Raw genomic sequence first — 22,259 nt, 5'->3', positions numbered from 1 at the left:
GGTACGTCCGCATCAAGCTCTGGCTACTGTCAGTATGTCGGTTGACCGGCGTTCGCCGTGTCGTCGTCACGGGACAGGGAGGAGGAGATGGGAGTTGCTTGGTTTTCCTGCGTGCTTTCAACAGAGAGGGAGGGAGGCAGCTTCTTGGAAGCGACGGCGACGCCGCGCTACTTTCCTTTTTTTGGCTTCATGCTGCGTCGACTGCGCCCTGGCAAACAGCATGTAACGCAGTCTTTATACGAAGAAGATACTGCGTTCGTCTTTCTTCCTTCTCAGTCCACCCCCTTTCCCCTACAATCTTCTGTCTGTCCTTCTATTTTCTCTCGAGCGGGGATCGATCATTTTTCACTCTGAACCAACAACGCCGTGGGTTACACAGACAGTCGTCTGCAAGAAGTGCGCATCTTGCCAAAGAGAAAATGGAACACTATAAAGAGCAGTCACAATAATGATTATTATTATTTTGTTTATTTCGCCACTTTATCGGTGTGTATATTTGAACTCTATTTGCTTGCTTTTATTCTAATCAGCACTTGGCTGGAGTAAATTGAAAAAAAAGGGGGAAATTAACAGAGTAAAATGGTATATATAATATAAACAAAAAAATCGGACGTCTGACGGATGAAGTTTCGTGTTGATGGAATCTCCGTCACTCTCACGTCGCACGTTTATTTTCTATGTTTGTTTTGTTTGGTTTTTTTTTTTTTTCGCTTATTTTTTGGTGGGGGCACTGGTTTGACACTTGCGCCTCCTACCCAATGACGGCCGTCTCTGGCTAATCTGGTTTCTCGTCATCTTTTTAGAAAATACGGGGTTAGTATATCCGCACATCAATCCCGTAAAAAAACAAAACAAAAAAGTTCTTTGGCTTTGACAAAGTCATCGACCTACGAATTTTTCGTAGCGGATACAAAAAATTCGATCGGTGACAATTTTTTCGTGGTTAAAACCCCCGAAAAACTTGTAACCTTTTTAACAGTGTATATATATTATATAAACATAAAGTGGTTTGAGCTGTTGGTAATCAGATAGATTCCAAGAGACATGGACCAATTCGAAACTTAAAAAGAAATCAACAGAAGGCGAGTGCAAAGCTGAATTCAGCTGACCTAAGCCAGTGTGATGCTGCCAACTCTATACTTCCGGCAATTCATCCACTGCTGTCGATGATGATTTTCCTGAACATGAACGTGAAGATGAGTTAAGAAGAAAGCATGATTTTGACCAAAGGCGTGAGTTTTTCAAAAGTAACCACAAACTTTCTCTTGCAAAGTTATTGGAAAAGACACCGCATTATCATGATTTTGAAAAGGAATTAAACGCTCGTTTAACAATTAGCCTGTGACGTTACTAATTAGTAAGAATTCTTTTGTTGTTACACAGGCTTACGATGATTTTCTAATGATATATCCCATGAGTTGCATAAATGAGGACAAGTTTCAGAAGGCATTTGAGAGTACAATGATTACTTTTCGACGCTTTCTGGAAAAAAATGGTGATAAGGGCGGGCAGAAGTGGCCTGAGGGTGCAAAAATGGATCTTGCAGTGAAAAAGTACTCCTTGCAGTTAACGCTTTGTGTTCAACAAGCCGCGGTGTAAAAGGGGCAAAGCCAGTTTTTGTTATTCGTGAAGTACAGTAAATCAATTTTTTGTTCACCCGTTAATTCAACTTAATCTGTATCTTTTCGTGTATCAGGTTGGAAAAAACGTGGATTCCGATTACTCTGGAGTGAACTCAAGTGCCATTGTATTCTTTAATGGGAATTCTCTCCACTCCATGCTTATCATTGTTGGATCGTCCTGCAATGTTAACTACAAGAACATCAATGTTTCAAGTAGGTGTGTGGTAGTTTTGAATCTGTTAAGTGTGTACTATGGCACTGACTGCAATTATCCTGCAATGTTATGGTGTTCTTTCACTAATTGATCGTATGTGTCTTAATCAAGAAGGTTTTCCAAGGCAGAAACCAGTCCAGAAAGACTCTATGACTATGGCTAGTTTTCTGAAAAAGTATGACAAATTTGTCTTTGATGACGACCAAGACCAACAAGCACAGGAATTGCCTTCTGATGAAGAATCGACGTAGATTGGGAAATTGAGAGACATTTCTTTCTTACTTTGATTTTTTTTTTCTTAATGTGTTCGGGATTTCTGCTGCTGCCGATAATGTCATTTCTCATTTGTCGTTATTTTGTACCATTTATTGTTAAATGCTCATATGACTCTTCGTCTAACCCATAATTGAAACGTTATGTGCTCTAATCATAGTAACCAGGTCACAACAGTTATACCGCCGTTTATGTCATGTGTTGGTTTCGTTATTGTTAATAAACGAAGGAATGTCGTGTTGATTAATCGACCCAAAAGATATTCTTTGATTTGAAGTAGGATATTTTTCTGTAGAAATTCAAGTGGGTGCGTTAGGCAAGTAGGGCTTCTGTGTAAGTAGGTTGAACGGATAAGTAAGGATACTATTTAAGGAGGTTGTGCCCTATAGAAAATAAGTATGCGAATTAATTTTAAGTTGTCTAGACCATTAATTGAGCCTACTTAACTACTTACACTAATCTTCCATGAAACAGGTTTTTTTTTAGTAGGAAATCTCGTTAAAGTATGGGCGGAATTTAAGTATCCAAAGCAATTTAAGAGATCCTCACACCTCTTAAGTAGGAAACCATAAGTAGGGAGCCGCTGCTGTGTTTGTTCATCCGTCGCTTCCTTTATTGCTTGAAACTTCACAAAAGGTCATTGATAGATAAATTGAATTTTAAAAAAAAGCTGATTTTAAAAAGAGATTATTATATTGTATCGTCATCTTGATTGAGATAAGTGCTCCAGTATGCCATGTTAAACACGGCAAATACGAGAGGGAAGATGATACGCGAGATGACATCGATGCGTTTCGAACGCAACGTGTACGTACCTATCCAGGTACGACAACACGTTTCTGTTGGCATCCCATCATTTCTCTGTTGACCACGATCCCGACCATCTTCCATGAAGATGACTTCAGTGCTTGCTGGAACTAGAGGTTTCTGTGAACCAACAAGAAAAACCAAACAAGTTAATTAAAAACACCGCTTTTCACATCGGTTTTTAATCAAACTGTTTCTCTTTTGCCTACAGCATCAAACGACCCAACAAGTCGACAACCTATTTCTTCTACCACTGTTGGCCAATAATCACGAAACGATCGCAACCTTGCCCAGCAAGTCCATTTTACCTTTTCAAATTGCACATAAAAAAATGCATCTTCTTGCACGCGAATTGCTTTACTATTGAACATCTCCTAGTCCTACACGACCTCCATGGATGTTTTACTGATAAACAGCTGCCGAATGGGCTTGTCGTATACATAGCCTTAACGTCGCCAATGTTTAACCAAAATGCCCGTAAATAAAAGTTTCCTTTCATCCTTTTGATAGTGACAAGCATCCTTGCCCTAAAATACTTGCACAAACAGCTCAGCCTGTATCTTTAAAAACAACCTCCGTTCGTAGTTTGAGCCTCGAAATTTAAAACTATCCAAGTGCTTTACGCCTACGAACGACTGTGCAGCCCAAAATGCCAACTTATTTTTTTTTGCATGAAAAGGACTTACCATAGCAAAAGAATTGCGATCATCGAGAAGTCCGTCGGCCGCCATCGCATCCAAAGCAGCTTGATGCTCCATTTCCCACTGTTTGCGCTGTTTTTTCATCTTCTCGCGATGCGCGTCTGATCGTGAAGCGTAGTTGACCAAAGCGAATTCCAGCAGCGCTCCAAAGACGAACGTCAAACATACACCAGTCCACACGTCAATGGCCTAAAAAAGGTGGGAAAAATTCAATCAAGAATTCAATTTCCGAATCGATCATATCGGCATTTTGAATCCGGTGTCGCTCCTATCACATACTCATGCCGGAATTGAAATTCCGTCTACTGCGCTCTTGTGTACCAAGACCAATTGTGTTCGTTTTCATTGAACGATATTGGACACACGAACGGAAATTCGTACCAAACAGCGAAACGAATCTCCTTTCGCAACTGATTAAACGCAGAAACGGCACTATAACAAGTAAAATACTTGCTACGAATAGTATTTTCTAAAAAAAAAAAAGTTTTGTCGGGACGAGCAGTTAGTTCCAAAATTAGTAAGTTATAGTCGGAAAAGTTGTTATCGAGATTATTAGGCTACGAGCGTTATTCCACCAAGTTGGGCGCATGCGAATAATTAGCATTAAATTGCTTTTAGTTCTATTGCCTGCAATTATCACCAAGACGTAAAAATGTGCTTTCATAAAAGCGGGAAATATGAAGTTTGAAAAAAGGAAAAAAAAACACGAAATGGAGAAGAAAATCCAAGTTTCTTGGGTTATCCGAGGCGAAAACTGCCAAAATTTTTCGGTTGAAAAGGCGTCGAGCGCGTACGGTCGTCATGGAAACCCTTCTAGAGTTTTTAGCGACGTTCCACTTAATATGATCAGTCCCCAGCAAAGACAAATGATGGATTCGATGTCGGTATTGTACTCTGTGCTCTGAAGCATCTCACTGCATCAGAAGGAAAGACATCTCGTTGTTTCGTGAGATCCCCAAGCTGAAAACAGAGCATCGATCCGTCTCGAATGAAACATTTTTCGCAATAAGTTACACAATCCGAAAATCTATTTCCCTTACTTTGTCATAATAAAGTCTTAAAGCTAGGCTATTTTTCAAGCGTATAATGAAACATTTCGGTAGTCAAACGTAAAAGCTGCACAAATGAAAATGAACGATGTACGTACTTTGGTGTAGGATACGGGTGGAAGCGAGTTGTTAATACCCGTAGTTTGGGTGGCCATCGTCAATAGGGTGGTAACTCCGAGCGATACGCGAGCTGGTACTGCATTGGCGTCCAGCCAAAAGGAAACCCAAGATACGATGACTAACATACAACAAGGAATGTAGATGGTAATCAAGTAGTAGGAGAATTCTCTTCTGAACAGGAGATCCACTTTCAGGCACGAGTACTCTCCTGTAATAATACACAGAAAAAGAAAATATAATCTGATTTGCTACTATCTTTGCTAGTCGGCCAACATTTGTGTGTATATATTCTTAAGATACGTATCTCTCATGAAAGATATCTAACTCCCCCCCGAATACAAACAACAAACGAAATGCCGGATGGGCAATATCTGTCGCTAATGAGACTCCCACAAGATGGGGCGATCAATATTAATATTTGCCCTCCAGTCGTCGTACGAGGCTATGGGAAGCTGAAATGAAACACCCCCCAAATCGATGAGATTGTTGAACAGTGTTGACGTCATCTGACAGTCTATTGCGTCTTTTAGATAGTTTTCGATTCGTTTCTAACCTGTATTGGTCTTGCTGTTGCACGAGTCCGTTTTGAATTTCTCCAGCGCAAATCGCGGCAGCTGGAGGTTCTGCGTAACTTGCACTGGATCTCCGGCTCTCCATAGGAAAACCAAATCTTCTGTTGTCCATCCATCTGTGAATATTCAAAATTAGATTTTTATAAAAAAACAATACATTTATAGCAAAAGGGACAAACTAAATGAATAACGTGAATCGTTGCGAGCGCAACCCCCAGTCGAATATCAGAAATGAAAAAAATAAAATTTTCCATTTAGCTGGATGAATGTTACATAAGGCATCCCGTTGGGGTGCCCAGCTGTATAAGTAATAGGATGGAAATGGAATAAGGCAAATAAAATGGAGCACCAGTTAAAAAGGAGGACTACAGACACACACACACAAAAAAAAAGCAGGGCAAGCGCTACAAAGCAAACCGACAAGAAGGAGCAATATCGTATAATATGGACATGGCCTCTTCCAAGCCCGTTCGACTAGAACATCGAAAAAAAAAAAAAAAATGCCGGCATAATGGTTAACCCGAAATCGATATCCAGACTTGGTACTTATTGACCCTGTGTGTAACGTCTCTTTTCTTTATACTAACGCAAATGCGACAATGGGGAACAGGACAAAAGGGGAAAAAAAGATGAAAGAAAACCTTCATCACAATCTTCGTCACACAGATATACGAAGAAAAAGAAGTCAACGATAGCTACTGGCGACGTGATGATGCTAGTCCCTTGAGCTGCTATACGTGACAGAATAACTGAAATGTCTTAGACCGTGCACCTCACATTTTTTTTTTTGAGTCACTCCTCTCGTGTTTGTCCACTTGAACTCACGCGAAAGGAGACAAAAGGGAGGGGGAAAAAAGACCGAAAACGCAATAAAAGGCGTTGCTCTTCTAGTTAGAAAAAAAGTAATCACAAATTCAAACAAAGAGCTCATCTCTTTGTGTGAATAAGTAAAGAAAAGCTTAAAACACAGAGAAGGCGGGAATAACGTTGAAATCAATAACTGCCAAGATGCGAAACGAGGACACGAGTTGAAAAAAATACGGCGGACAGAAATAAAGTAGAAAATGAATAACTCACAGCTGCCCATAGAGAGCGAACAAGTTTGCCGATCCAGCGGGAAGAGTTTGAGATTCATAGGACACGACAGAGTCAGAGAAATTCTGTGAAAAATGAAATATCCAAGAAATTTAGAAAAGAACAAACACACATCTTGGAAAAACAGTTCATTTTTTAGAGACTTTTTTTTGTGGGAGGGGAGCCGTCGGCCTCACAATTGAATTGTAGACGAGTGTCAACGAGCTCAACTAGATTTATCACCCGCTTTTGCATCTATTTTCGTCTACCCAAGATGTGATGACACAAATATCAAAGAGCTATTTTTCTACAATGACATTGCGAACCACGTACATCAGCCATTTTCAAACGACTGTTGCCGAATGTCAAGAATCCACGCGAATTACCGCCATCTTAAACATAATTGCATTCGTGCTTCACACATCATAAAACCCCAACCAAAATAATCTAAATGAATTTCCGGGAAATGTGAAACAGATGGCCAATGTTGCGAGGACGGTCAAATCCTTTGTATAAACACATCTTACCGGATACTGTACAAGACCCATCCATTTGGGAAGATTCTCACGTAGACATTTGGCACAATAATGTTGTGGAAGTGTCCCTCGCGTTCGTTGGAGAAAAACAAGTCCGGCATCCAGACTTTGCTTGGGTCGTTGAGAGTGAGGTACTTCATCCGACCTGAAGGCAAACAAACGAAATACAATTAATTACTTAACCCTTATGACCGAATTCATCTACTGCAAAACGACACGCGAAACAATTAAAAGCGCCTTAAGAGCAACGCAAAAATTCGCAACCCTTTCAACGCCATTATTCAATTTTCTTCCGAAACAAGGTCCGCAATTTCCATCAGGATCTAATATCTGTCTGTCAACTCTATTGCAATTCCCTTGCCAAATGAGTATACGGTGATCCCGAGAACGACCCCACCCCCCTTGATTGCCATAGATTTTCCGCGTTGGCGAACTCTGCGGATATTTTCAACCGTGAATTGTATAATCTGAATGTAAACCCGGTAGGGGATTGAGAAGATGAAAAACAATTCACAGGCTAAATTATGACCCAAGATCATCCTATAACCGAGTCCGTCGTAATAATTACGATAATAAATCTAGCCCACCCCACACAGATTTATACAGCCTGTTGAAGAATGACGACTTGGGCGGATATTGAGCCCTCCACATAAAGAGAAGACAAACGTAGCTGTGCTATGTACGAAACAATTAATGTGAAGGGTCGTTTATAATACATTTGCCGCGGAACAACGGGGAATAAGAGCAACAACTTCCATCATTTCAATTCCAGCAGATTTCCTTGCCCTTTGTCTGTTTCTCTATTCTTTTTCCGTGTACGTTTCGCATTTATAATGTAAGTCGGGATAGCATTTCAAAGCGGAGAGGGGTCAGACAGGGTCTGTGCGTTTATCATCAATTGTTCTCAACTGCACGTTACTCTACCGCGTTCACTGCACTCTCTCACTGAATAAGCAACTTTGATGATGGAAATTAATTAATCTATTGCACGAGTAAATACACTCGCGTACTGGCACGACGGAAACTTTGTGAAGAGACTAGAACACAGAAAAAAGAAAGAAATAAAGAAAAAAAAACAATTATGATGAACTCGAGATGATTGATGATGAAAACAAGCCATATTTCGTAGTCGTTTGGTTATCAAGCTACTGTTTATACACTACGCGATATAACAGAGCACAAACTCTTAACTGTTTGGGGACCTATCGATCGAGAGATCCTAGCGACGTAGACTCATTATATTTTGATTTTCACAATGCGTTGACAGCAGTGAACTTAGAGGAAGACGAGTTCTAAAGATACTTAAACATTGTTGTTAAATGAGTTGAAATAGCATGGAAAAGACAAGGGTCCACGATATAACAACAGACGTAAGAAGATTTAATTTAAACAAATTTAACGGTGCTCCCCGAAAAACGAACTTCACTTGAGAATCTGCCATGAGCTGCTGGAAAATCTGCCTTCTCTTGTTTTACGGATTAGGTCGGCAACGAGCTAAACACGGCCGTAAACTAGCCTAAATGCACTATAAAGCTCAACAACGAATCCCCCTAATAGGGACATGTTAACGGGGATGGAAAAGAATAGGAGCGGCGTTCGTTTTTTTCCGTTTCATCGACTATTCGTTCAGGGGAGAAACGTCTGCGGCCAAACGCGTGGAAAAACGGTCGCCTGCGAGCGAGCTGCTGCAGAGAAGATTCAGCAGCTGCTGCAGAGATTTTCTCTTGTCTAATCAATACTCTACTAGGAGATATGCGGTAGGCAGTAGACCTGCATAGGGCATCCGGTATATAAGGTGGTAGATTTGGCACTCCCCCATCGAGAACGATCCACCTGGAATATATGCCCTCTCGTACACAGGCCCCTTCCCTATCCTGTTGTAAGAGGGGAGTGAGGGGCACTTGTCCGCTCACTCGAGACAAGGATCCGCAGCAGCAAAAGAAATAAACCGATTCGAGAAACACATCCACTGCGGAAGGGTCTTCCATGAAGCAACTTTTTTTTTTTAGAGACGTCATTAGCGCGAGCCTTGATTAGATTGTTGGACGAGCAACACAAGCGAAATGGAATATGAGAAGTGGTTTATGTTACCTTGCATATTTTCAAACTTCAAGCGGTCGTCGAGCCACTCTTCTCGAAACGTCAGGATAACACTGAATTGCTGTTGAAAAGAAAAAAATAAATTATTATTTAGAATAATAGAATTGGATGCAGAGTAGCTGTAAAAAGATGGACATAAACGTCGTCAGAAAAGACCAGAACGTTAGTCGCAACGTAAAACCATAAAAGGTGCGTACATAAACTTTGGATTTGTGTGTTGAGGGGGAAGGAACAAAATCCGCATCAAATTATCGACCACAAAAGCAATGGCTGTCGAATGTGTTTACGCCGTCGGATATACAATTAAATGGATGGGATAGCAAATAGTCAACTTGTATCCCTTCCGGAGTTGCCTCCCTTTTCCGATTCAAGAGCCCACAAACATCCATCAGCTGTCTGGCACGAGACTCGCAATAAGCCGAACCGATTCTAATACATACTTCGATTTGCTTTACACACTCATAACATAACAAATCCAAAAAATAAACTGCCGTGATAAGGATGAAAAGATTACCATTTTATTGTCGCTGATGTCGGATATGCCACGAAACATGAGGTTGATGTCGACTATGGTGGGTCCATCTATTATAACGAACGGCAAATGTAAAGGGCACACGTCCATAAACAAGAAATAAAAAAGACAAAATAACGACGTATCTAGAAATGTGTTGAATAACCTGTGCCGTTGGCAGCCGAAGGCCGAATTCGACGATCGTAGTGAGCCGGCCCCAAAATTTTGTCGAGAATCTGTTTCTCCTTTTCACGAAAATTGACTTTCTTGTTGGCTCCATTCTGCTGTTGGTTGGCTCTGCACGCCACAGGCCGCACATCAAGTTATAAAAATAAAAAAGAGGGGGGGGGGGATGGAAAGGAAATAGAGTTGTAGAGAACGAGGCAAAAGGAAATGGAATCATCGATCCGAGTTCTACTCAACATCGTCTCGACATCAACTGAAAAATGCTTTCGACCGTGAATGGCATTTCATTTTCACAGCCGAAGACCTACTGGCCTGCAGGGCAACATCAATATTTTTCAAATCAAGAAATCAAGAAAGGCTCTTTGCAGCCTTGATTCAGAGGTCAGCCGCTGGTATCTTTTTTAAGCATAAAACGAAAATTTGCGTACCCAGACTGTCGTAAGGAACAAATTGACAAGACGACTAGCAGCGCCAGAATATAAGCTGTCGTTGTCATTATTGCGTTGCTGGACCGTTATGGCACCTTTTCCTGGAAATCGTGATTAAAAAGAAGCACGTCACAGTCATTGATCGAAAAACTTTCTCACAAAGTCCAGCTATACGTAAAGAAAATGGCCCCAAAAAAATGTTCAACCCACTCACACGACGCACACAGATGCCGCGACATTTCGCGAAGACAAAAAGATTGAAACGGTGGATCTCTCTGTTCTTTCTTTGAAGGCCAACTTATCAAGAAGAAACGAACGACTCGTTACGAGTTTCAAAGTTTGGTCGCAGACAAGAAAGTGTACATCGGTGCGAGATCGATTCGCTGAATGCAACAGTAAGAATCCTCAAAAACGAGTTAATCCGTTAATCTTTGGTGTTACCGTAAAGTCGGAAACGATTAGTGGATGATCCTTTTAAACGGTCTGTTAAATCTCTAGGAATAAAGATATTCGTCAAACGAACGGTGAGGGGGAAAAAAAACGAGGACTTGAATAAAACAGCGGAACTACGCGGCAAGCGAAGAACAAACAAACAGAAAAGAAAATTCCCATATAAAAACAATAGAGAAGAAACCCCAGAGAATTTCAAAGACGAAGAAAAATAAAAAAACAAAACACAGTGATAACATTGGTTTCCGCATCCGCGAGAGTATACGTCATTGGTGTGCAAGAGATGAAACTCGGTCGACGTTCCGGGAAGTTGACGACGACAGCCATCGTCATCAGAAATGGGAGAAAAACGTTAAAATAAAAAACAAAAGAACGAATATAAGAAGAAAAAGAACATGACAGTTGAATTGCCTTTCTGTGCCCGAAGGAATCATCGATTTTCTGTTATCACGAGACAAACACAGAGAGGCCACGCAGGCAAACGTGAGGATGTTTAATTTACATTTACTTGTTTGTTTATACAATTTTTCGCTTGAAAAGTATTTATTATTTTTTTTTACTAAAAAAGGCTGTTTTAATTTCGTTTTTAAGTCGCTACTAGGCGATGAATAAAAAAAAATTGCCTACAGAAAACAGGGAGAATACAAATACAAGAAAAAAAGCCAAGTGTGAAGTAAATAACCATCGTAGTGATGTGAAATATGTAAAATAGAAAACTATACATCTATATATACTGCAGTATGTACAGATACAGACACGCAGCGATCGAATAGCAGCGGAGCAGGGCAAATAAGAAACGAGCTGCTGAAAAAGCCATCCGTCAACCGGAAGGAATCTACTGTAAGAGATTCAAGAGAATTGAAAATGGTCCATGCGCGCCTCACTTGAAAGAGAAAGAACGCGCGAGCTCTGCTAGACGAAGTGAAAAGGAGGAACCGATTGCACGATGCAAAAAAAAAGGCCGGAAAAGAAATAAAAAAAATCGAGAAAAGAGAGTATATATGTATAGTAATAACGAAAAAAACGGAGAGAGCATGCCCTGGGCACCTTGCCAACACTGTGTTCCAGGTCAATGGTACCAGATAATTTTGTTCTTTTTCCCTCTTTCTTTTATATAAAGCCTGTCGACACTAATGGAGATTCTGCTACTGATGTTGCAAGCTAGACAGAAAGTTGATCCGTGGAGGGCAGGCCCGTCTTCGTTACACAACACCATCATCAAAAGGCCAGCCTCCATGATCGTCTACGGGCATTTGCCACCATTTTCAACTGATTGTTCTCGATTGGACACGACATAAGAAAATAAATACATACCGTATATATATGGCACATTTTGTTATTTCTACTATACTTTCAATTGAAATGATGGTGGTTTACTGATGACAGCACAGTCCGTCTAGCTGCTCTATGCCCCGAATTGATTGTTGGTGCAGAGCGTGCTTCCAATGCAATAAGAAAGAGTTTCGACAGTATCGTGAAGAGGGACCCCAATCAACGACCATCGATCGCCATTACAAAGTCGATACGATGAAATTTTTTTTTTTTTTTTTTGCTGTCCATTCATTTTTAGTCGACCGTCACGTGTACATCGAAAAAAAAAAGTTGACGAAGGAACAAAAACAACTCCATCTTTTTTGTGTTCCGCCTTCTCTGCCGTCTTATATACTTCAACCGATTGGTTCTTTAGCAGCCCCGGTACAAAAAGGTCCCCTCCCGGTTGCCGTCGTCTTTGTAAAGGGAATAATGGGGCAGCCGGACGCAAAGAAAAATGTTGGCCTTCTTTGCGGGAAGCCAGTCGTTGGACCAGCTTGGATATCGACCACGATGAAGCGAATTGGGGGCAGCAACGGATTGAGCCGAATGTCATTTTTATGTTCAATGCAGATATTTTGACAATATATGCAAAACGGCACAATATTTTATTTACAAGGAAGAATCGATTTTTACATGGAAATTCCACGAGACAAAATGCGGAAATTGTTGTCTCGACCTCAAGAATTCAAGATCTCTACAATTTACCGCAGAGCATCTTTTTATTTTTATTATTTAATCAAAGAACGCGGCGAATTGAAGTCAGTTGTCCTTTTGAATAAGCCTAACCGAAAAAAATATTTTGGCAATGTGGTACCGCAACGATTGCATCACAATTTAGATACCACTATCTCGATTATGACATTCCGCAGTCATCCCTTGCCATCGAATAGAATAATAATCTGAGCAGTAAATCATTTCGACATCAAAACATAAATTCTTGATTCTCTTTGATTGATCAACGGCCAGCCAACCCTACAAAGGATAATATTGCATCACCCTTCTACATTAAAAACAAGGCACTCTTTATCTCGTCTATAAGAATGTCCATCTAGAACGAATTGCAAAGTCAGCAACATCACGAAAAAGATCGACCACCGCAGCGTGACAGCAAAACTCGTTAGGATAAGGCCCTTCGGCGATGATAAAAACACCAACAAAAAAAAAATAATCTAGAAATACTGTGTGTGTATAGGGATAGAACGACAGTATACGGATTGACTGGCTGCGGAAGCGGATGAAAGTGGCAGCATAAATCCGCTTTATTGGTCGACTTTGAACATCGATCGTGATACGAACGTCTCAGTGATCTTGTGCCAGCAGCGGGAAAACCTCCCGCCGGTATAAAAAAAAAAAATCTGCCATCTAAATTGTCATCAGCGAGAAGGAGAAAAAGAGCCAAAAAAAGAATACGACCACTTCCGTTAAGTAGGGTGGCAAAGTTGTAAAAAAAAAATAAATAAAACGGTGGGCTCCAGAAAATCCCGGAGCATCATGATGCCAGTTTGTACGTCTGAGATGATCGTGCAATCATTAATGGTCTCCTTCACAATCGACAGCGAGTTTTTTATTTTTTATTTAGAAACCCTCAATGAAAAAGACGTTTGTCGGGGAGGCGACGTCAGCGGGGAGACAATAAAGATGGGACGATGCAACTGTTAACACTCTCCCGCACTCGACTCGATCCCAAAGATTAGAAGAGGTAGATTAAAGCGAGAGTGGAGAATCCAGAAAAAAACTCTTGACGCGTCGATGATCATCGCCCAGATTTGGGTAGAGACTCAACACGGGCAAACTTACGAAAGAGACTCGCGTACGGCCAAAAAAATCTTTTTGGCTTTGATCAAAGCTTCTTTTTTTTTTTTCGCAGTATGTTTACGTGCCGCCCTGTGCAGAATATCATTAACTTTTTAGGAGTGTGTGACACACAGTGTGACAGTCCACGCTTTAGACTCCATTACGAAAACTATCTACAAAGAAACATCAGACGAGATGTCCTATCCAAAACGTATTACACGGTTGGTGTTTTTTTTTTCTTTCCAGCAGTTCATTGAAAGCAGTTGATTGGTCGTAGAAGGCGAGTATCTGCAGCGGAATAAGATTAGTAGACACACGAAACAGAAGAGGTTGGACGAACAAGTCCCGGTTTGGTTTTCCTTCGTATGTAGTGGAGGATTCATTTCGTACTCGTTGGCTGGATTCCATCGCAGGCTATATCATCACCGACGCTGTCACTCAGATTGAAGATAAGCTCGGTGTGCAATAGGACGAAAAAATGGAGGACGGAAAAGAGAACGAAAAAGAATAGTATTCTGCTTGTGTGTGGGTAGTGCCAAAAAAAGCAATAAGGAAAATGATTGAAAGACCCGGCTTTTTTTCGATTTAGCTGAACAACTGAACCCTACGAGACAAATATCCTTTTGAAGTTTTCCACGGAGGAATAATTGATGTGCGCACTGAAAATATTCCGCTCGTGATGCGCAATGTCCACTCGACTATGTGAACAGATACTTTGTCTTATTTACGATTTACAAAACTGTTTTCTAGTCCTACCTTAGAAGGCGCTGATGGTCGTTGACGATATCTTGGATGGTTGTTTGGATATACTGCGCTGGGACTTGTGCCGATCGACCGTCTTGTTAGAGATGAACAACCGAGTGTTGTATAGATTTCGCCGGGGAAGACGAAGGCAACCCAGATGATCAAAAGAAGGGGGGAGGCTGCGCGTCTGCGCTCTGCAGTCCCGAAAGATTCTGCGAAACAGCTGATAGAACAACATTTCAACATTAGGTAGGAATACATAGGCATCTACGTAACACTGCTCCGTACTATAAACATAAAAAAAAAAACAGAGTATTATTTTTCCTCTTTTACTGACGCATGACTATTATTTCTTTTTATGACTCTTTTCTTCATATGTTTCTTATTTCTCCACATTTTCCGTCTATTGAAAAACGATTTTTCTCGCAAGACTGACGGGCGTGATAACGTGCGCGCAGGCGACAATGCTTTTGTCGTTCTAGATGTAGTGTGTGTGTGTGCACTCACAGAGCGCGAAGAATAAACACACAACATGTAAGGCGAAATGAGACCCAAAAGAGAAATGTTTGTCCGCAAGTTCTTTCTTCTCCGCTATAACTCTCGTCCACAGAAACTAATGCTGTAGTACATAGTAACACAAGAGGCTTTCGGATTTAAACCATATGATAGCTCTGTGTGTGTTTGTTATTATTACCGTAACATATTCCATTTCTAGCGCGTACCCCAACATCTCGCATCTTCTAGGATCACGTCAATATATTGCTCCTCCTTTTCCTTCTTTGAGAGCCGCATAAGACGCCGGATTCAAAAGAAGACGACGCGGCGTATGCGGAACACAATCGAATAGAGTATTAAACTACATAAAAGAATGATAAATATAAACAAAAAGAAAGGAAAAAGAAAAAGGCAAAATATATTTACTACGTTAAGCGGAAACAAGAGAAACATGTTGTCTCCTGTAAAGCAATATTTGTATCTAAAAAAAAAAGTGCGGTTTACGATTTTCCCTTTTCGACATGTCGGATCTTTATATTGGATCATATCCACCTTTTTCCCTCATCCCACTCCATTCTTTATCGAGTGTCCTTTTTTCCCCACTTGATGGAAAATAGAAAGAGAGAATGACATTTAAAAATACCACGCGACAGAATCCTGACAAAATCTATACATAAAAAGAGTAGGTACTCGCGGCACATGTTTGACACTAACACAGCCGGACGGTATCAACTTAATATCTGTTTGAAAAAAGAAAAAAAAAAAAATTATTAATAAATAATTGTTTTTTTTTGTTTTGTTTTTGGCAACTACTATTTGCAGTGACAGAAAGTTTCTGTTTAGTACATCAACCCCACCCCCCTCCCATCCCATATATTTGTTGGTGAAGATGCGAGTGTGTGTACGTGGGGTGAAAACGAGTAGTCACGTTAGTTTTTGCTTTAGTGCACTTCAAACTTTTTTTTATTTTTCAACAGCTCCTGTCTGGGAGCTTTCCTTGTTCGCGCAACTCCCGAACTTTGATTCCTAACCTTTTCTTTTTCTCTCCATCCTCGCATCGATCCTGGAAGGGAAGAAAAAAAAAATACTTTGGCCTCCTCTACTTTCTCTTTCATGAGTTCTACTATATCTGCACCGGATAATAAGAGGAAAAAAATGCGAGGCTTACGAAGGAAGATCAATGTGTAAAAAGAGATAGAAGAAGTCAGAAAAGACATTAAAAAAGAAACCAAACACGTAGGCAGCCAACGAATCAACGTTCCTTGTTGATTTGCCACCGACAAATCGTGCCTTGCTTAAAGAAGGAGCCTGTCAGCGTAATGTCGATGAAGCTCAACATCGAGACGTACAGGAGACTCGCAATAATAAGTTAGCTAGCAAGTCTAGACTGCTGTACAGACGGTGACAGGGTCGAGCGTCGAAAAAAACGAATGTCCTAAATTGTAGAAAAGCCACAAGCTGTTGAGCATTGTAAAGAAGAAGAAAGAAAAAAATAAGAGGATTTGGCTACTGACGTACGGTCGGATCGATCATGAGATATGCATGAAGATGCATCAATGATATAGACGTACAACACGCGTTCGGCAGATGCACAAAAAAAAACACGCATTTTTCAATTCGCGAAGATTCTTCTAGATCCTATTACATTTAATATCACATTACGCTACGTCAGTTTTGTAATCCGCATCAGTTCGGCGAAAAAGATCAACACCGCCTTTCTAACATTCACGGTGCGCGGGAAGGCGAACGTGTTTTTTGTTTTATTAAACAAAACCCAAAAATTGACGAGAAATTTACCTGTCAGCTGGCGATTGTCGCAATGTCCACCGACACTACAACGCTAGTTTTCTTTCTGATCTATCGTCTGTCTATGCGACACTGCCGTTGTTGCTGCGGTCAACCACCAGTCCGCACGAGGATAAGTCAAAAATCAAAGGGTTGTCGAATCTGATGCCACCCAACAGTGAAGCAAGAAAACAGCCACCTTCGTCCTGCGTTCAACTCTATCTCTTCGTATTTCTTTCCTTGAGTCCATAGCCGAGCCAAAACTCTTCCCCCTGTCGGCGGAATGATCCAGCTAACCCTCAGCCAAAGCTATATCCTGATCCGGCGCAGTCGTGGTTGCCCTTTTCTCCATATTCTTCTGTGTGTGTGTTGACCTTCCTCTAGTTGGCTTTGATAGCGATCAGACCATCTGGTGGTCAGAAAATTAACTACCTTCAAAATTTTCCTCGTAAATGCGCCTTTTACAATTAAGATCAACACATGCTGTTCAAACCCTTTGTATTGGCTTCCCTTTGAACGTGAATTCTAGAATTGAATCTAGAGAAAATTATGAAAAACTCGAGATGAACTCTATTCTACTTTTCCTAGTCGTCTCGTCGAAGCACCTTTGGTTGAAAATGATCAATGGCTTGTAGGCAAAAGGAAAGAAAAAGAAAAATATCACCCTGTTTCCCTCAATAGAATGGAAGACAACAGCACATACGCTAATTAACCACGTAAAATCGATACCTGGCAAAAACTTTTGATCCAACAGCAATAAAAAATGCACTTTAAAATAGTTGGCTTCGGTAGCTAGAACGTAGCTAATGCAACGAGAGCTCAGAAATACCATCAAATGTAACAAAATCTTTCTCTACACAACAGGATTTCGACATTTTGGTATTTACAGGTACAAATCGAGTAGACACAAATAACAATTAAAGAGTAAAACGGATTTACCGAGAACGATGTATTGGCGCGGACACTGGTCACCAAGTGTGTGGAAAAAGACGGCGGCCATTAGAGTCACAGGAATGTGCCAGAATGATATGCGACACAAAACAAAGCTGGAAAGCAAATTTACCAGGATTCATGCCAAAATTTTGTTCATCAAAGATCAGTTCACATTTTCTTCTTTTTTTTTTTTACATAACGAACAAGTAATAATGTAACACAAGCACACAGCTTGTGCTCTGGCTCTTGCCAACAAAAAGACTAAAATGACCTCGCCAGTTTGTGTATGGGCTTGCATTGTTTCAGTGTCTACAAAGTGCGCGGCAAAACTAAAAACAATTCTCGAGATGTGCAACGTTGCAGGATTTAAATTTGTCAGAAAAACACATTTTCCACACTACCTATCGATAATTCGGTCAGACGTGGAGATAAATTGCGGAATACCGTGTTGGGAAACAAATCCCGTCCACAAATACCCCATTCGCTTTTAGCCTATAAAGATAGGAGATAAGTAAATAAAAATAAGAATAAAAACAAAAAACTTTGAGATTAAAATGAACTTTACTCATCTATGCAAATTTGCATACCCAGTAAAGTTAAAAACCCATTAATGATCTAATTAACCTTAATGTTTACTACAATAATACCTTGCAACCACAGATGAGGATTATTAGGCACCGAGCATTTATTAATCTAAATTTTCATTGTGTTTCAGCATGATCCACGTCGGACATCCAAAAAAAGAACAAGCCCTTTATTCCTATTGTTCTGCCAATAGGATAGAGGTTCTAAGATTGAACCCAATGAGCGATGGATGATCTTTAACTGGATTTTTTAACCGGGTTCTTCAACCAAAAAAGGATAACTCTTCTGTTGTCCCTTACGTTGTATAAATACTGAATTTCCTCTGGCTATGCGTTGGTGTATCAGACATCGCATTTTACTCAACCTTCCATCAAGTAAATTTTAATAGTTAAAATTGATATGATCCTTCGACGGACTTTTGTTCATAGAGTATAACTCTCTAATCAAAATTTGTGTTCCAAACTTGGTTTGTATAGAAATTCAATTCACAAAGAATAATAGGGGATAAATGTGCCGTCTGATAGCTGTGGTAGTGATTGGTTCTATAGTCCAGTCGGAATAGCATTTTAACCCAAAACAAATTGCAAAGTTTTGTTTTCTACATGAGCTTTATTAATATTAATCTTGGCAATGTTCTCCTAAAACCCTCCCTCGAAATTTTAATATTTAGTATGATTAATTTCAATTATAAAATATGTGTATTTTTGTATTGTAATTTAGTCTAATGAAATACAAAAAAATAGAAATTTTAAAAAATGAACTTTGTTTGATACTAATTGGTCTACATGCATGCCAAATTTTATTTCCCTAACTTGTAAAATGATGAAACACCACACGAAAAATGAGTTCCGTCTCCCTTTTTACTACCCAAAAACCGCTTCCGTGTTTAACACAGAGCTTACGGGGAAACGGCTTTAGCGAAAATCGCTGCCGTTAGTTATCTATAATCCCCTCCTCTTCCGTTTTTGTCTTATATTAAAGAGCTGATTCTCTTCTACAAACCCAGTAAAAGATTTTTGGGAGGGGGAATTAGTTTTAAAGTTATTAGATTTTATATACAGCCCATATTTCCTGAAATTTTCTATACGGATACGGCTATGAGAAAATTTCAGGAAATATCTACTAAATGCAATGGAATAATAAAAAGAAAAGGATTTACATGCGATTTCTTAAAATGTGGTTCTTGCGGAATGGAGACTCGATCAAATGCATAAACAAACGATTGCTCAGCTTAGTCTAGTAGTACTGCAGTCGGTAGACACCAATAGATGTCACGACTAGTACCATATTCCTTACCCAGCGATCCCGAACAGGAATGATATAACCACGGACAAACACACAAAGGCAGGAAAATAAAGTGGAAGAATAGATGTATAGAGAAGAGAAAGTCAGCAGGGGACGTGGGGCCGTGAAAGCTACAGGGGGCTATATCTATTCTTCAATTGGCATCACGTTCCAAAGATGCCTGGAAAATATCTTTTTCCCTTTCCTAAAATCAATAAGCTACATTGAGATCGAATTTTTCCTGGCCCATTTTCTTTGAAAAATATCTATATTTATATATAACGTAGTACAGTTTCCTTGTTGTCCTTTTTTTTGTTGTTGTTGTTGTTATTTGGTATTGCCAACGTGAGTCGAATCGCTACTGGAGCGATCGTTCGGGAATTGTATAGAATAGAGCCTATTGCACCATAATAATAATTTTAAAAAAAGAAGAAAATAGCCTTAAGAAAAAAAGAGAAGTGCAACGGATCTGACGGCAACATACGGAACCCGCACAAACGCGCTAATCAAATCGTCAACACGGAACAACATCAGCAGCTTCGGTCAGCGATATTAATACAATCTACAACCTGACAAAAATAAATAAATAAATAACTACGGTGCTATAAACCTTTATAGACATGATTCATTCATTACACCCGGGTCAAACAAAAAGCGAAATCTGCTCACCAAAACAAGGCATACAATTTATATACGTAACGACCAAATGTCAAGGACAACCAACGCAAGTTGAAGAGATGAAAGCTAATTACAATCAGCCCAACCCCTATTACACACACACGCACACACACGTTTGTGTGTGTGTTTCTTAGATGAAAAAAAAAAAGTGCGTGCGTGTACGGTACGAGGGTGTCTCCTCCGCACCCCTTTCACAACACACGGCAATCGACTCGACAAGAAAAGCGTCGTTATAATATTAGCAATGATGAAGCTCTGTCGTCGTCATCGGTCGCTGCTGGCAACTCGCCGCCCGTCGTCATGGCTCTATATAAGTCGTACTGGATTTTTTTTTTTTTCTTTTATATTCCCATCATGCTGACTGCAATTTTTCCCCCTTTCCATCTACAAAGCTGTCGACACGATTCTGCGCCATATTTTCGATCAAAATCATCGCATGATGAGATGGGCGAGAAAAAAAGAAATAAGAAATTGAAGGCATGGGTTGTCAAGGATATAGGGGGGCTTAATATCTTTCTCGTTTGCGTGTCTCTCTTTTTTTAGGGCAATTCTCATTGGCACCTTTCTAGTTGAATTGCGACGATCCAATTCATTTTTCTTTGGCCGGCGGCTAAGGAAAGCGGCCGTCGTCTAAAAGAAGATCGACAAAACGAGAAATCTCATTTTCCTTTCACTTGTCGATTGGATATTTTTTAAGTCTACGGATGTGGTGGTTGGTCGAATGTAAAGAGCCTTCTTCGACCTTCCACAACTATAGTAACGAACAAATCGAAGCGAAAGAGAAATGCTTATTGAATCCAGCGCTGGAGATATTCAATTTGCGGCGGATATTTAATCAACTGGGACGACTGCAAAATAAGAGATGCCAACACATTGCCAATAACACCAGTATCAAATCTTATTTGTGCTGCGATTCATTTATATAGAGGCCTATACTATATCACCTCCAACGTGTATATAAAGATAAACATTGCGGGTCTGCTTTTGCGGGGGACAGTGCGAATTAGACGAAGGTGAATGCTAAAGTGTTATTGATATACGGCTCCCATCTTATCGACTCATCACAACATCAGATCAATAAAAGACGACACAAGAGCCACAGCGTGGCTGTGAGGGCGTCGGGACGTCGCAGGGATATATAATGAAGCGCGCGTAAAAGAGCATCATTTATATACGAAAAATGGTTGGGGATTCAACGCGCTGGTGTCTATATACGAAGTTGTTCTATTGGCGATGCCAACAAAAACACGACTGGAAACAAATCGAAAAAAAAAGAAAAGAAAAATGAGACTGTGAAAGCCACAAAAGCCATCAGCGTCGCTGTTGTCATCGTCGTTGATTTTTTCCCCCCGTATTTTCTAAAAAGATGACGAGAAACTAGATTAGCCAGAGACGGCCGTCATTGGGTAGGAGGCGCAAGTGTCAAACCAGTGCCCCCACCAAAAAATGAGTGAAAAAAAAACCAAACAAACAAAACGTGCGACGTGAGAGTGACGGAGATTCCATCAACACGAAACTTCATCCGTCAGACGTCCGATTTTTTTGTTTCTATTATATATACCTATACCTTTTTACTCTGTTAATTTCCCCCTTTTTTTTCAATTTACTCCAGCCAAGTGCTGATTAGAATAAAAGCAAGCAAATAGAGTTCAAATATACACACCGATAAAGTGGCGAAATAAAAAAAAATAATAATCATTATTATGACTGCTCTTTATAGTGTTCCGTTTTCTCTTTGGCAAGATGCGCACTTCTTGCAGACGACTGTCTGTGTAACCCACGGCGTTGTTGGTTCAGAGTGAAAAATGATCGATCCCCGCTCGAGAGAAAATAGAAGGACAGACAGAAGATTGTAGGGGAAAGGGGGTGGATTGAGAAGGAAGAAAGACGAACGCAGTATCTTCTTCGTATATAGACTGCGTTACATGCTGTTTGCCAGGGCGCAGTCGACGCAGCATGAAGCCAAAAAAAAGGAACGTAGCGCGGCGTCGCCGTCGCTTCCAA

At 40.3% G+C, this 22,259-nt stretch overlaps 1 protein-coding gene and 1 long non-coding RNA gene across 6 annotated transcripts in view; one reads left to right on the top strand and one right to left on the bottom strand.

Moving 5' to 3' along the window:
- LOC123472445 (glutamate-gated chloride channel-like) overlaps positions 1-17,990 on the bottom strand; it is a 39,109-nt gene extending 21,119 nt beyond the window's left edge. Inside the window, exons 1-14 of one of the 5 annotated variants that reach the window (XM_045173984.1) lie at positions 16,788-17,013; positions 14,508-14,718; positions 10,194-10,294; positions 9,746-9,876; positions 9,583-9,650; positions 9,060-9,129; positions 6,960-7,113; positions 6,436-6,518; positions 5,340-5,474; positions 4,765-4,994; positions 3,603-3,806; positions 2,925-3,036; positions 2,564-2,734; positions 2,188-2,492 (exon numbers count right to left, since the gene is read on the bottom strand). In XM_045173984.1, coding sequence (XP_045029919.1) covers positions 2,706-2,734; positions 2,925-3,036; positions 3,603-3,806; positions 4,765-4,994; positions 5,340-5,474; positions 6,436-6,518; positions 6,960-7,113; positions 9,060-9,129; positions 9,583-9,650; positions 9,746-9,876; positions 10,194-10,261 — 1,284 coding nt within the window. In that variant the 5' untranslated portion in view covers positions 10,262-10,294; positions 14,508-14,718; positions 16,788-17,013 and the 3' untranslated portion in view covers positions 2,188-2,492; positions 2,564-2,705. The other 4 variants (XM_045173983.1, XM_045173982.1, XM_045173981.1 and 1 more) reach the window with 4 other exon arrangements.
- LOC123472446 lies at positions 250-2,356 on the top strand. The gene is made up of 3 exons (XR_006646865.1): positions 250-1,631; positions 1,697-1,835; positions 1,948-2,356. It is a non-coding gene; the product is annotated as an uncharacterized LOC123472446 (long non-coding RNA).
- Positions 17,991-22,259: the final 4,269 nt, after the last annotated feature.

This window comes from Daphnia magna, linkage group LG5 (assembly GCF_020631705.1).
Source record: "Daphnia magna isolate NIES linkage group LG5, ASM2063170v1.1, whole genome shotgun sequence".
NCBI classification, from domain to species: domain Eukaryota; kingdom Metazoa; phylum Arthropoda; class Branchiopoda; order Diplostraca; family Daphniidae; genus Daphnia; species Daphnia magna.
This window is presented reverse-complemented; position numbering and strand designations above follow the sequence as displayed.